General features: G+C 41.0%; 1 protein-coding gene across 1 annotated transcript in view; it reads right to left on the bottom strand.

The window, feature by feature from the left end:
* Window positions 1-14,141, bottom strand: part of CHIA (chitinase, acidic) — a 55,378-nt gene that overhangs the window by 7,025 nt on the left and 34,212 nt on the right. Inside the window, 6 exon segments of the mRNA XM_012659009.1 lie at window positions 6,991-7,156; window positions 7,844-7,900; window positions 10,426-10,523; window positions 10,525-10,587; window positions 10,589-10,629; window positions 11,197-11,226. Of these exon segments, the coding sequence (XP_012514463.1) occupies window positions 6,991-7,156; window positions 7,844-7,900; window positions 10,426-10,523; window positions 10,525-10,587; window positions 10,589-10,629; window positions 11,197-11,226 (455 nt within the window).

Below are 14,141 nucleotides of genomic sequence, written 5' to 3'. Positions count from 1 at the left end.
CCTGGCACAGGGGTATTTACGTGTCCCGGATCACAGTCCTATAGGCAGTCTCTCTCAGTCCACTCTCAGTTCCCTGTCATTTTGCGGAAAGCGCCAGCGACTGAGTGGAACAGGGCCGCTGGAGACTGCCTGGACACTCGGCAGCAATATCGCTCTTTCTTTCTTTTCCGCCCTTTCGGAGGCGGGGCTTGAGTCTGCGGCTGCGACAGACTCCACAGATTCGGGGAAAAGAAGAAAAAAAAAAAAAAGTGGCTGCGCGCGCTTCTCCAGGGCGCGACCAGCTCTGCCTCAGAGGCAGTGGCTATGGCTCAGGCAGACGCCCGGGCAACAAGTCCCCGCAGTCGCAGGCTTTGGGGTCCCCGAATTGCAGCTGCCCACCCCCTGCTAGTCAGCGCCGAAGCCGACTGCACCGGGAGGGCCTCCGGAGTCGGGGTCCACCGTTGCCTATTCCCTGAGGTGCGCCCCAGGGCCGCCTGCCGGCCCACCGTGCGCCCTACCTACAGCGCCTCTGTGCTGTGTCCCTCCCAGCACCCGCAGGACTTTCAGCGATTTCCACGGGCAGAGCCTCTTTTATGGAGTTCCCCTCCCCTAATCCAGTCCTGGCGGTCTCCTGTGGCAAGAAGCCGCCTCCAAACTTTTCCCTGTGGACTCCGGCGCGGCGTCCGATGCGGGGAGCGCGCACTCCGGCCGGCCCCTCCCCTCCGATGCCGACCTAGGGCCGCGCTCCGCTGCGTTCGAGATGGACCCCGCTCCTGTTTCGGCTCCCCACCGCCTGTCGGTCTGCGCCACCACCTCGCACCGACCTCCGGCACTTCCCTGCCTGCGTGAGAGTGGGGTTTGGTGAGGGAAGAGTCGTCTTCTTGGGAGTCAGGACTCCCCGCCCGGCAGTGCCCGCCGCGGGGAGCCCGCCGCGGGGCGCGGCTGTCCCGCGCTGCCTTTCCCCTTTGTCCCAACTCTCCGGTAATTTGCGAGTGTTTTTTGAGTTCACCTGCTTTTATCCGCGGGGCTGCTTGTCCCTCACTGCCTCTCTGTAGATTCACGAAGCCAATCCTGCAGGGGAGCGCCTCATACGCTTGTGGGTGTCCACGTTTTTCACCTCACACTCTGGGAGCAGAGAGCCAGGAGGTCACCCCTAATCGGCCATCTTCCCACCTCCCCTCAGTGTATGTTTTTGTCTACTTTGTCAAAGATTAGATGGCTATATGAGGAAGGTTTTATATCTGGGTTCTCAGTTCTGTTCCATTGGTCTATGTGTCTGTTCTTGTGCCAGTACCATGCTGTTTTAGTTACTATAGCCTTTTAGTAGAGTTTGAAGTCTGGTAAATTGATGCCTTCCAATTTGTTCTTTTTGCTTAAGATTGCTTTTGCTGTACAGTGTCTTCTCTGGTTCCATACGAAGCGTAGAATTATTTTTTTCTAGATCTGTGAAAAATGATGTTGGTATTTTAATAGGGATTGCATTGAATCTGTAGATCACTTTGGGTAGTATAGACATTTTAACAATGTTGATTCTGCCTGCCCATGAGCATGGTATGGTCTTCCACTTGTTTACATCCTCGGCTATTTCCTTACTCAGTGTTTCATAGTTCTCCCTGTAGAGGGCTTTTTACCTCCTTAGTTAAATAATTCCTAGGTATTTTATTTTCTCTGTTGCTATTGCAAAGGCTGTTGAGTCTTTGATTTGGTTCTCAGTTTGACTGTTGTTGGGGCATAGGAATGCTATTGATTTCTGTACATTGATTTTGTAACCTGAGACTTTGCTGAATTTGTTTATCAATTCCAGTAGTCTTATGGCAGAGTCTTTGGGGTTTTCTAGGCATAAGATCATATCATCAGCAAAGAGTAATAGTTTGACCTCTTCTGCCCCCATTTGGATGCCCTTGATTTCCTTCTCTTGTTTGATTCCTCTGGCTAGGACTTCCAGCACTATGTTGAATAGAAGCGGTGATAGAGGACAACTTTGTCTGGTTCCAAACTGAGCGGGAATACTTACAATTTCCCCCATTCAGCATTATGTTGGCTGTGGGTTTGTCATATATGGCTTGTATCTAGTAAGAGGTATGTCAATTTTGTTTATTTTTTCAGAGAAGCAACTTTCTATTTTATTAATCTTTGGTATAGTTTTTTTTTTTTTTTTGCTGTCGATTTCATTTAGTTCTGCTCTGATCTTTGTTACTTCTTTTCTTCTCCTGAGTTTGGGGTTGGTTTGCTCATCCTTTTCCAGTTCTTTCAGATGACTCATTAGATTGTTGATTTGTGATCTTGCTGTTTTTTGGATGTAGGCATTTATGGATATGAATTTTCCTCTCAGGATTGCTTTAACTGTGTCCCACAGATTTTGATAACTTGTGTCTCGTTTATATTTAGTTCAAAGAATCTTGATTTCCATCTTAATTTCCTCCTTAATGCAATAATTGTTCATCAGAAGATTGTTTAGTTTGCATGACCCTGTGTAGAGATGAGAGTTTCTGTTAGATGTGATGTGTAATTTTATTCCACTGTGGTCTGAGGAGATGCATGGTACAATTTCTATTTTTTAAAATTTGTTGAGACATGCTTTGTGTCCTAGGATATGGTCAATCTTAGAGAATGTCCCATGGTTTTTGGGTAGAATGTTCTGTAAATGTCAGTCAGGGGCCCATTTGTTCTAGAGTTTTGTTTAAGTCCATTGTTTCTTTGTTTATTTTCTGTTTGGAGGATCTGTCCTGTGCTGTCAGAGGGGTGTTGATGTTTATCATTTCGTTTAGATCAAGTAGGATTTTCTTTATGAATCTGGATTCACCTGACTTAGGTGCATAAATATCTAGCATTGTTATGTCTTCTTATTGAACTGTAACCTTTACCATTATATAGTGACCATCTTTGTCCTTCATTACTTTTGTTGATTTGAAGACTAAGTTATCTGAAATCAGAACTGGTACGCCATCTTTCTTTTGGCTTCTGTTTGCATGAAATACTGTTTTCCATCCCTTCACCTTGAGTCTGAATGCATCCTTGTGGGTTAGATGTGTTTTCTGAAGATAGCAGATACTTGGCTTCTCTGTATTTATCCATTTGGCCAGGCTATGTCTCTTTAGTGGGCAGTTTAAGCCATTCACATTTATTGAAAGAATTGATAATTGGGGCAGGTTTTTGTTCATCCTGTTGAGTTAAACTTTGTTGCTTTCTTTCTTGAGCCATTGTGGTATCTGGCCTATGACCTTTAGCTTTTGGATGATTTTACACTGTTCAGTGTTTATTGTGCTGATCCATGTGTAACACTGTTCTGAGTATTTTCTGGAGGGCAGGTCTTATCTTGATGAATTCCCTTAGTCTTTGCTTGTCTGAGAAGGTCTTTATTTCTCCTTTGTATAAGAAACTTAGTTATGCAGGGTACAAGATTCTAGGCTGGGCATTGCTCTGTTTGAGAAGACTGAGAATGGGGCCCGAGTCTCTTCTGGCTTGTAAGGTCTCAGTTGAGAAGTCTGAAGTTAGTCTGATGGGTTTTCCTTTGTATGTTACCTGCTTCTTTCATCTGAAAGCTTGTAGGAGGGCCTCTTTTGTGGTTATGTTGGCCAGTCTGATGACTATGTGATGTGGTGTCTTCCTATTTGCAATGAATCTCCCAGCAGTCCTTTGAGCTTCTTGTACCTGGATATCCATATTTTTAGCAAAACCTGGGAAATTTTTCTCCCTTATATCCTCAAATATGTTATCCAACCCTTGTGTATTTTCTTCTTCGCCCTCAGGGATGTCTATAATTTTCATCTTAGGCCTCTTCATGTAGTTCCACATTTCTTATAGGCCTTGCTCTTTTCTCTTATTTCTTTGCTCTATCTCTGTAACTGACTTATTTAATTGAAAGATGTTATCTTCAATCCCTGAGATTCTTTTTTCTGTTTGATCTAGCCTATTCTTGAGGCTTTCCAATGTGTTTTGTAATTACTTGAATAAATTATTTATTTATAGAAGTTTTGTTTGATTTTTCTTTAATATTTCAATTTCTTTAGTTAATTTTTCTTCCGAGTCCTGGATTTTTTTGTGTGGTTTCTTTGTGTTGGGTATCCCTTTTCTCTTGCATATCATTGAGTTTACTTACAATCCATGTTTGAAATTCTTCTGTCATTTTAGTGTTCTGAATTTGGTTGATATCCATTGCTAGAGATTTGGTATTCCCCTTTGGGGGTGTACTTTCAGTTTGATTCTTCATACTTCCAGAATTCTTTCACTGATTCCTTCCCATCTGGAGCAGCTGTTGCTTCTTGCCTTTGCATTTTTGTTTAGATAATGCCACACCCAGTTTAGTCTCTGAGTCAGTGGGTGATCTTTGTGGGTGAGATTCAACCACATCCTGTATGATGGGTCAGTAAATGCAGTAAAAGGGCATGCAAATTGACCTCCCTGTCAGTAGGTGGCACTTGCTGGGAGGAGCAAGCTGCAGTGTTGTTTTTGGGTCCTGTAACCAGCTCTGGTTCCTCTGGAGAGGCACTCTAGAGCCTCAGGTGGTGTGTGTGGCCCTGGGACTTCCAGGTGTCTCCTTAATCTCCACTGTAGCAGGGGCAGGTAGGGGAGTGAGGCTGGGTGGGTCTGGCTTGGGTTGGGTGAGCCTGCCCTCAAGCTCTGCAAATGCTGTTAGCAGGGGTCAAAAGTCTGTTCCCTGCTTCTGGGCAAAGCTGCCAGTGAGGGGCTGAAATGGCCCCACACAGCCAAAAAGTCTGCCTGTGGGGGTGGGGTTTTCTAAGACCTGCAGTCTGGAACCCCTTTTCACCCTCCTCCATTCCGAGGTTTCTCCCAGGCCTCTGCCAGCAGGCAGGACCTCAGCCAGAAGATCTCCCCTGACTGTGATGCAAGCCAGGTTCCCTGTGCAGGATCACAGCCTAAGCTGGGAGCGCAGCCCTCCTGTGGGAAGAGGGTTGCCCCTAAAGCACACAGCAGCTAGGACCCACTCTGATCTGGCCCTGAAGGCACACAAACTTCAGTACTAGTTCACAAATATCCCTTCTGTGCCTCCAGGCAATGTGATTGAGACCTGGGTGTATGGGATCTGGAGATCAATCCCTGACCCTGCCAGGGAGAATAATGCTGGTCTCAAGTCACCCATGGGGTGCCCAAGCTAGATCAACATCTCTGTGCCTCGATATTTGTCCTGTTCTGCTGGAGTCACCAGGCCTGTAGCACCTAGGAGGGCTGGTGTATAGGGAGTTCACAGTCTGAGTACACCTCAATCACCTGCAGTGCCCCCAAAGGAAAGGTCCCATTCCCTGCAGATGCCTCTGGGTGTGTTTAGTTCTTATGGTTGGAACTGGGATACATAACTGGAGAAGAGAAATTACAGGCAGGTCATTATAGCTGTCTACAAATATTGAACCCATATATTACAAATGGTGCAGTTTTATTCTTTGTTGCTTCAATGGGAAGAGCTAGAACCAATGACGAGAAGTTATAAATTATGACTAGAGGCATGTTTTACCTAAGAATAGAGATGTTCTTTCTGATTATTAGAGCTGTTCAACAAAAACAGTAAATTGACTTTTTACCTAGCAAGTTACTTGACACTGAAACTATTCAGAGTCTGGCTGACAATCTGGTATATGGAATGGTATAGAAAAGAATCTCTGTCTGGGAAGAGAGTAAATCTAAAAACCATCCTAGTCCTTAGCTTTTTTCATTCCATTTACTTTTCCATTTTGATCTCTTAATCATCCACCCATGCTGATTGCCTCAATACAATATATCAAACCAAGTTCTTTGTCTTAAACTCCAGATTGATATTCATCCAATGTCTACTGAGCATTCCTTTAGGGTATAGTACAGATACCTCACCCTCCTGATGTTCAAAGGTAAATTAATCAGTCCTTTTTATTTCAAAACTATACTTCTTCCTGTATTTGCCATCTCACTTAATAGCACCACAATCAAACCAGTCCTGAAAGTCAGAAAACTTAGAGTCTTTTGTCTTTTCCACTTCTAGTTGATCTCCAAATTCTAATGATTCTATCCTCTTGATATCCCTTGGATGCATCCCCTTCTTTACTCAGTGTTAGAGCCTTTGTTGGCCCTGTTCATCTCTTGCTTGATTTACTGCAATAATCTCCTAACCCTATTCCTCCCTCCTCCTTCTAAGCTATCCTCATGGTCAAAGCCAACTCCCCACTATTTAAATCCTTCAAAGTTTCCCATTGCCTTGAAGGTAAAGTCCAAATTCCTTAGCATCATGTAAAAGTCCCATACGGCTCCACAATCCATCTCTCACCTAGTTGCTCACGCATGTCTTCATTTGTGCCATTCCCATCCTCAATTAGTTAACACCAGCTTCTATCAAGAGTAACCTCAAGCATCATTTTCTCTAGAGAACTCTTTCTGATCCTGCCACAGAGCTGAATTAGGTAGCCTTTTCTGTGTTAGTTTTGTACTCTGCAGACCTCTATCATGGCATTTATCAAAACAGACTATAATTGTTTGTTATTTTTGAATCTCTCACGTCAGATTATATGTTCTGTAAAGCCAAGGACTGTGTCTTATTCCTATCTTTAGCCTGATGGCTAACCCAATGTCTGACACAGAGTATGTATGTGCTCAGTACTAATGGGCAGTCTTGAGTAACTGTTATTAATAGGAGCAATGGACTCTAGCCAGACTGCATGGGTAGTTATGACATATTCCAGTTGTGTGATCTTGAGCAGGTTACTTAAACCCTCTCTATACCTTAGTTTCCTTATCTGTAAAATAAAGATGATCATACTTACAGTACCTATTTCATAGAGTAAATGTGAAGATGAAATGAGTAATGGTTTTTAAAACAGCATATAGAGCAGTGCCTGACACATAGCACACCTGTTGTTGTTATTAAATGTTTGTTGAATCAATGCATGATGTCTAAGAATCTTTGCATTGCTAAGATTCTATAATTATAAATTTGAGTTTTGTTTTACTCTAGAACCACATGATTCTCCAGGGAAATAAAGGCTTTGAATCTTCTTGGGTTAAAAAGACTGTTCCTTCCTTCCTTACCTGCACCAGGAGAGTGAAGAGATGTTTGTCCTGAGAAGTGCTCCCACGAGAGCCAGGGTATTACCAGTCAAAGTCCAGCCCATCAAATTCATACTGGCGCAGGAATTTGACGACCGAGGCAATGAAAGTCTGGCGGTTCTCAGGAGTGGAAACTATGGCAGTGAAACTGAGGGAGACCCAAAGAAGGCAGGGTGAGGCCTCAGTGGTCTCAGCACCTTGGAATAATGTCAAACGTTCAATTCCTGCCTCAGAGCCCTTCACCGGAACCCACAGCCCAGATTAAAGCATGTTCCTGGTTTTCTCCTATCCTTTCTTTGTAATCACTAGTCTTCCCAGCCATGGTATCTCAATGTTCCCTTTATTTTGTTATCCCTCCAACTCTGATCTTTCTCTCAAGGTACCCTCGTTGCTTTGAACACCTGGCTAACTCAGCTCACTGTGTTCTCCCTTCAAATAGTCCCCCAAGTTCCTGTACCCTCAAAAAAGTCTTCCTTTTTATTTGTATGACTTTTTCTTTCCTATTCCTGGAAGGTAAATAGACAGAAGCTCTGTAACACCCTCTGAAAAGTTTGTACTCCTGAAATACTTTAAGAACAGGTTGTTTTGGAATCTCAGTAACTAAACCTTCATGGATAGGGTCCCAGAATATCCAACTAAATTTAAATGTATGAAATAATTTGTGTTCTATTTAATATTGAGGCTCTGTTGTAATAATTTATTTAATTAGCATATTTTTTTAACGCACCTCCTTAATTCCCTGTCTTAGATTTTGAAGTCGCAAGAGACAGTGATCACACTGGGCTAACTTTCTTTCAACAGCAAATGAACAACAGGCTTGCCATAGAAGACTTACGGGGCAGTGCCAAAGTTCCAGCCTCCAATGGCTAGGAGAGTTTTCAGCTGGCTGTTCCTGTAAAGCAAAGGATAAAAAAAAAAAAGAGAGAAATTGCAAAATCCATAATTCCCACTATTGAAAATAACATTGCTCTAGTATTGGGCTTGGTTATTGACTTTGGTGCTGCCTTGATAGGATATTTTACAGAATAATTTTCTTCTACTACTGAAAACTTTCTTTATAAAAATTCTTTGTCTTGTTCTCATCATTGATGCATTCAGTGTTTCTTAGAGAAATCTAAATTATAGAGCTTTTTTTTCTAACAAAGAATGTATTTGTGATATTTTTGATACATGTGACTTAAAATCATAATTTCTCATTTTCTGTTCTATCTGATAAAATGGTAAATGTTGCTCAAGCATAATTACTTTCTCAGCCTCCATGACAATTAACGTAAATTAATTGGCTAGGAATTACACACGTTCTCTGGAATAGAGGCTCTCAAACATCCATTTACATAAGAATTAAATGCAAGGGTTGTGAGAGGACAACATTAAAATTACAGGTTTACCACCCCTTCCCCAGAGATTCTGATTCAGTTGGATCAGAATGCAGATGGCCATTTTTATCAAGTTCCCCATATGATTTTGTTACAAGCAGTCAATGGGCTGCACCTCAAGAAACACTGCTCTAAAGGAGATACCTCCTTTTAGGTATCATAACTTAAATTCTAGTAACTGCATTCGTGGTAGTGTCATTACTGATGTTAACAATCATCTGTAGCCTCCCTTATCCTAGATATGACTAAACTGAACAAATTCGTTAATTAAAAGATACCAGGTTTTTTGTTTGTTTTTACACAAAAAAGAACTCTGTTAAGATACAGGAAACCTGTCTGATTCTCGGGCTCAATGATCCTAATTTTTAGTATCTTCCACCTCCTGCTCCCTGATGCATGTAATTAAGATGGCTTGCAGTTTCCTAAGTCATAGAAAAAGAGAAAGAAAGATACAGGACCAATATTTTTTGAATATTTTCTAGACCAGACAATGTGCTATATTATCTGTATCCTTGCAATTATACTTAAAGTGTGGCTCCTGTATCAGATTCATTAGCATAATCTGGGGGGAGCTTGTTGGAAATGCAGAGTCCTATCCACAAGCAAAAGAATTAGACCCTCGTCTTCTACAATATACAAAAATCAACTCAAAATGGATTAAAGACCTAAATGGAATACCTGAAACTGTAAAGTTACTAGAAGAAAACATAGAGAAAAGCTCCATGACTTTGGTCTGGGTGAGGATTTTTTTGGCTATGACTCTGAAAGCACAGCAACAAAGGAAAAAATAGACAACTGGGATTACCTCAAACTAAACAGCTGCACGACCAAGGAAACAACGGAGTGAAGTGACAACCCATGGAATGGGATAAAATGTTTGTAAACCATCATCTAATTAGGAGTTAATATGCAAAATATATCACAAAATCAACTCGGTAGTGATAAAACAAATAACCTGCTTAAAAAATGGGCAAAGGACCTCAATAGACATTTCTCAAAAGAAGACACACAAATGGTCGACAGGTATATGGTAAAATGCTCAACATCACTAATTATCAGAGAAATGCAAATCAAAAGCACCATGAGACATCACCTCACTCCAGTTATAATGACTATTATCAAAAAGACAAAAGGTAACAAATGTTAAAGAGGGTGCAGAGAAAAAGGAACACTTGCACAGTGTTGATAGGAAGGTAAATTAGTATAGCCATAATGGAAAACAGAATGGAGGTTCCTCAAAAAATTAAAAATAGAACTACCATATGCTCTAGTAATTCCACTACTGGGTTTATATCCAAAGGAAATGATATCAGTACATTGAAGAGATATCTACACTCCCATGTTCATTACAGCATTATTCACAATAGCCAAGATAGGAGATCTACCTGAGTATCCATCAACAGATGAATGGATAAAGAAAATGTGGTATATATATACACAATGGAATACTATTCTGCCTTAAAAAAGAAGAAAATTATATCCTTTGGATGACATGGATGAATTTGGAGGCCATTATGTTAAGTGAAATAAACCAGGCACAGAAAGACTTATTTATAAGTGGAATCTAGAAAAGTTGAATTCATGGATGTAGAAAGTGGTGGTGGCCGGGGCTGGAGGCATGCTGGGGTTGGGGGCTTGGAGAGATGGTGGTGGAAGTATACAAAATTCCAGTTAGGAGGAGTAAGTTTAATAGATCTATTGTACACCATGGTGACTATAGTTAATAAGAATGTATTTATTTGAAAATTGCTAGAGAGTGGATTTTAAGGGTTATCTCTACAAAAAAAAAAAAGTCACCTATGTGTGGTAATGCATACATTAATAGCTCAACTGAGCCATTCTACAATGTGTACATATTTCAGAACATCACGTTGTACCAATAGATATGAACAATTTTGTCACTTAAAAAAGGAAAACAAAATGCAGAGTTTTGCTTGCCACCTCAGGTCCACTGATTCTGAACTACATTTTAAGAAGCATTAATGTCTGGAAAGTACTGACCTAGGCGATACCAAATTAAATATCTCTCCCCTCCTCTTACTTGTTTTTCAGGCCATTGAAAGCTTGGTAGAGAGTCATGTCATCCCATTAAATGGTGGTGATCTCATTGTTCTTCATTCCAGCAAAGGCATAGATCAAGATGAGTGCACAGGCAGGAATCGATGTTGTCAGGCTCGAAGCACTCCCGGCCTGGCCGGTACTGGGGCCCAGTTGGTGAAGTAGCTTGTCAGCTGATAGGCAGAACCTGTGGGTAGTAAGGAGAAAGGACGATGGCCTGATTTAGCATCCACTGAAATGTGCTGTGAGTTTTGACCGTTCCTCTGTTTGCCTCCCTGTGTGTCAGAGGCCTGATGTCTGTGTGAAGGTGGTTGGGATGAACGCTTTTGCAAATGATTCCCAAAATTCTCAGATGCAACTCCACTGACTTGGAGTTGGTTATTTTTAACTTTGACAAACTCATTTTGGGATCTTGAATAAGGCTAAGAGCCTTCTTAGAAAAGATACCCAGTAGTAACATGAAGCCCAGTAACTCACAGGTGGTCACGCTGAGGAGGATAGCAGTGACAGCCAATCCAATACAGTAGATTCCCCCCAAATACAACACATCTGTCTGTGGAAGTAAACAATAGCTCTCCTTCCCTAGTATGGTTTATCTCTTGAAATATTTTCTTTAAAAAAGTAACAATGGAATATTTAAAAAATCACATATAATATATTAAGCAGATAATTGAGTTATGAATAATTTATAGGCACTGAGGTCTCTGTTAGGAAAAGATTATGTCAATGATAAAATATTGAGCCCATGACTTACCCAACTGAGCATTCAGCAGAAGGGCCAGACCTAGATAGAAAGTAAAAATACGTACTTTGAACCAATTGTCTGTACCCTGTAGAATCTCATTCTGAAGCCTTGGGTGCCTTCCTATTTGCCAGAGATTGTTACAGCTTGAGTGAAACTTAGTGGTTATGCCAAAGGCTTTTCAGTGAATACAACAATAGATTTACCTTTTTTTCCCCTTTGTCAAAAATGGTCATGATGCCTCTTCTTCCACCTTCCATGTCAGAAATAAACGTTACTGAATGCAGCAGAATCTGAAGCCTACTAAGGAAGGTAAACTTACTGAGATTACCCCATGTTCATGCTGCTCAGTGACTATACATCCAGTCATGCTTCACCTCCCTGAGCTGGCGGGAGTGCAGCCTTGCAACAGATAAGGCATCCTCTACAGCAGGGAATTCAGTGTCTCCTGGAGCCTTAGGAGTTTTTTCAGAACCACTTTTCAGGAGCTCTTATGAGAGGCGAGAAGAACTAGGTACTGTGAGGTGAGACTCCAGATGCCTCTCTCTGGCTTCTACCAGGGTACTTCTGGGCTGATTGTTTTACAAATTGAGCTTCAAGTTTCATTTGGAAAACGTTCTTAAGCTTAAAAAACTTTTAAATTCCAGCTTTAGAGCAACTAGTAGTGATCTGTCATCTAGCTTAAAAAAGATAATATTATCTTTGAATATTTCCCTATGTACTCTTCTCCAGTTAAATGTTCTTCACTCCTCTTGAGTAAGCTCTGTCCTGAATTTTGTACTATTTCCTTGCTTTACTTGTAATTGTAACTTATATGTCTGTGTCTCTAAATAGTACATTCACTGGTTTTGTATTAAATTATTATGACCACTTTATTATATTTGTTTTAATATATTCATCAGCTTTGACTTTATATAAATGAAATATCATATGTATTCTCCTATTTCTTGCATTCTTAGCTCAGCATTAAGTTTCTGAGATTCATCCAATTGTTAAAAATAGCAGCTGTTCATCTATTTTCATAGCTCTATGGTATTCCATTATACAAATATGCTGTGGTTGACTTATGCTTTCTACATAGAAGAACATGTGGTTTATTTTTTTTCCCCTACATGCTGCTATAAGCATTCCTGTACATGTTCCTTGGTGCACATTTGCAAGAGTTTTTTCACTGTTTACACCTAGGAATGGATTTGCTGGGTAAAACAGCTTATGCATATTAATTTAATATTTAGCTAGCTAGTTTTTTCTTTTTTTAATTGTTCTTTTTTTTTATTTCAGGGTATTATGAGGGTACAAACATTATGGTTACATTTTATGTCTTTGTCCCACCCAAGCGAGGGTTAGAGGCATGCTCTTCCCCTCTACAATGTTCTCCATGTCCTTTAGTTGAGGGTTTACCCCCCATCCCCCTAATCCCTGGAGAGTATTATTACCGTGTGAACACCCTAGTGTTCATCAGTTAGTACCAATTTGATGGCGAGTACAAGTGGAGCCCATTCTTCTGATCTTGTGATACCTCACTTTGGATAATGGGCTTAAGTTCAATCCAGGAAAGTATAAGAGGTTCTAGAACACTATCCAGAATCAAGGATGACAAATTCAATAGAAAATACCTCACCAAATATAAATGGTAGCTAGACCTGATAGTGCTGACTAGGATAAACCCGGAGCTACTGGCCTTTCTGTTTGTTTTTGCAAATCCTTGACTTTGATTGGACATAGTTCTGGCTCCTTGGCCCAACTGTATTCTCCCAACTACCTCTGGAAAATGCCTCACCCAGTTCAACCTAGACCACAAACTGGCCCACTTAACACAGGGAGGCACTGCAGTGTAAATATTAGTAAATTTCCATTCTGGAGGCAGCTAGTCTTGGCACTGAATCCTGGATCTGGTGCTTCACAGCTGATCAATTTCCTCATCTGCAAAATTGGTGTGATAGTAATAATCCTCTTCAGAGGTTAAATGAAATAATGAAGTACAGTCCTCTGATGAACATTCACTGCATTTTAGTCACTCAGCTTTCACTCTTCATTCCTTTTGAATTTCATTTCGTGACCTGTCCTGGTGGAAATGTAAATCCAGGAGCTCTGCCTTTTCCCTAATCAAGGGTCTGATGCCACATAACCATACTACTTTTCCCAGGACTTTGATTCCTGCTATACATGTATGTAAAATAAACTGGAGTTTATTTATCCTAAGCCTTTCTTCCACTCCCCTCCCCTAAGACAGACTTGATTTCTGTCATGTCAGAGGCAGGTTCTCTAACTTCTGGCCTCAAATTCTGAATAAATGATCTGACCTGCAGGTTAAACATCCCTTCTTAATATCTCCTTAAGAGCTGCAGGTGCGCCCCAGTAAACTTGGCTCCCATTTGAGCACTTGGGTATTGAAGAGAATTACTGCCAAAGGTTTAAAATCATCAGCATTGTGTATCCTTTCATATTATTAATTTTTTTCAATAAGCCAGTATTATTTTTAGTCTCTTTAAACTTTATTGTAAAATCTACCATACACAGTTTAGAGATATGTTTAAAGAAAAATATTACCCCATTTGTTGATGGGGTTGTTTGATTTTTTTCTTGATTTTTTTAAGTTCTAGATAGACTCTAGTTATCAGCCATTTATTAGATGTGTAGAAAGCAAATATTTTCTCCCATTCTATAGGCTGTCTATTCACTCTAATGATAGTTTCCTTGGCCATGCAAAAGCTTTTTTTTTTTTTTTTCCTTGAGACAGAGTCTCACTCTTTTGCCCAGGCTGGAGTAAGTGCCGTGGCGTCAGCCTAGCTCACAGCAACCTCAAACTCCTGGACTCAAGCAATCCTTCTGCCTCAGCCTCCCGAGTAGCTGGGACTACAGGCATGTGCCACCATGCCCGGCTAATTTTTTTCTATATATTTTTAGTTGTCCGATTAATTTCTTTCTATTTTTAGTAGAGACGGGGTCTCGCTCTT

This window comes from Propithecus coquereli, unplaced genomic scaffold (assembly GCF_000956105.1).
Source record: "Propithecus coquereli isolate 6110/MARCELLA unplaced genomic scaffold, Pcoq_1.0 Scaffold595, whole genome shotgun sequence".
NCBI lineage: Eukaryota > Metazoa > Chordata > Mammalia > Primates > Indriidae > Propithecus > Propithecus coquereli.
Note: the sequence above shows the minus strand (reverse complement) of the source record. Positions and strands in the feature narration are given on the sequence as shown.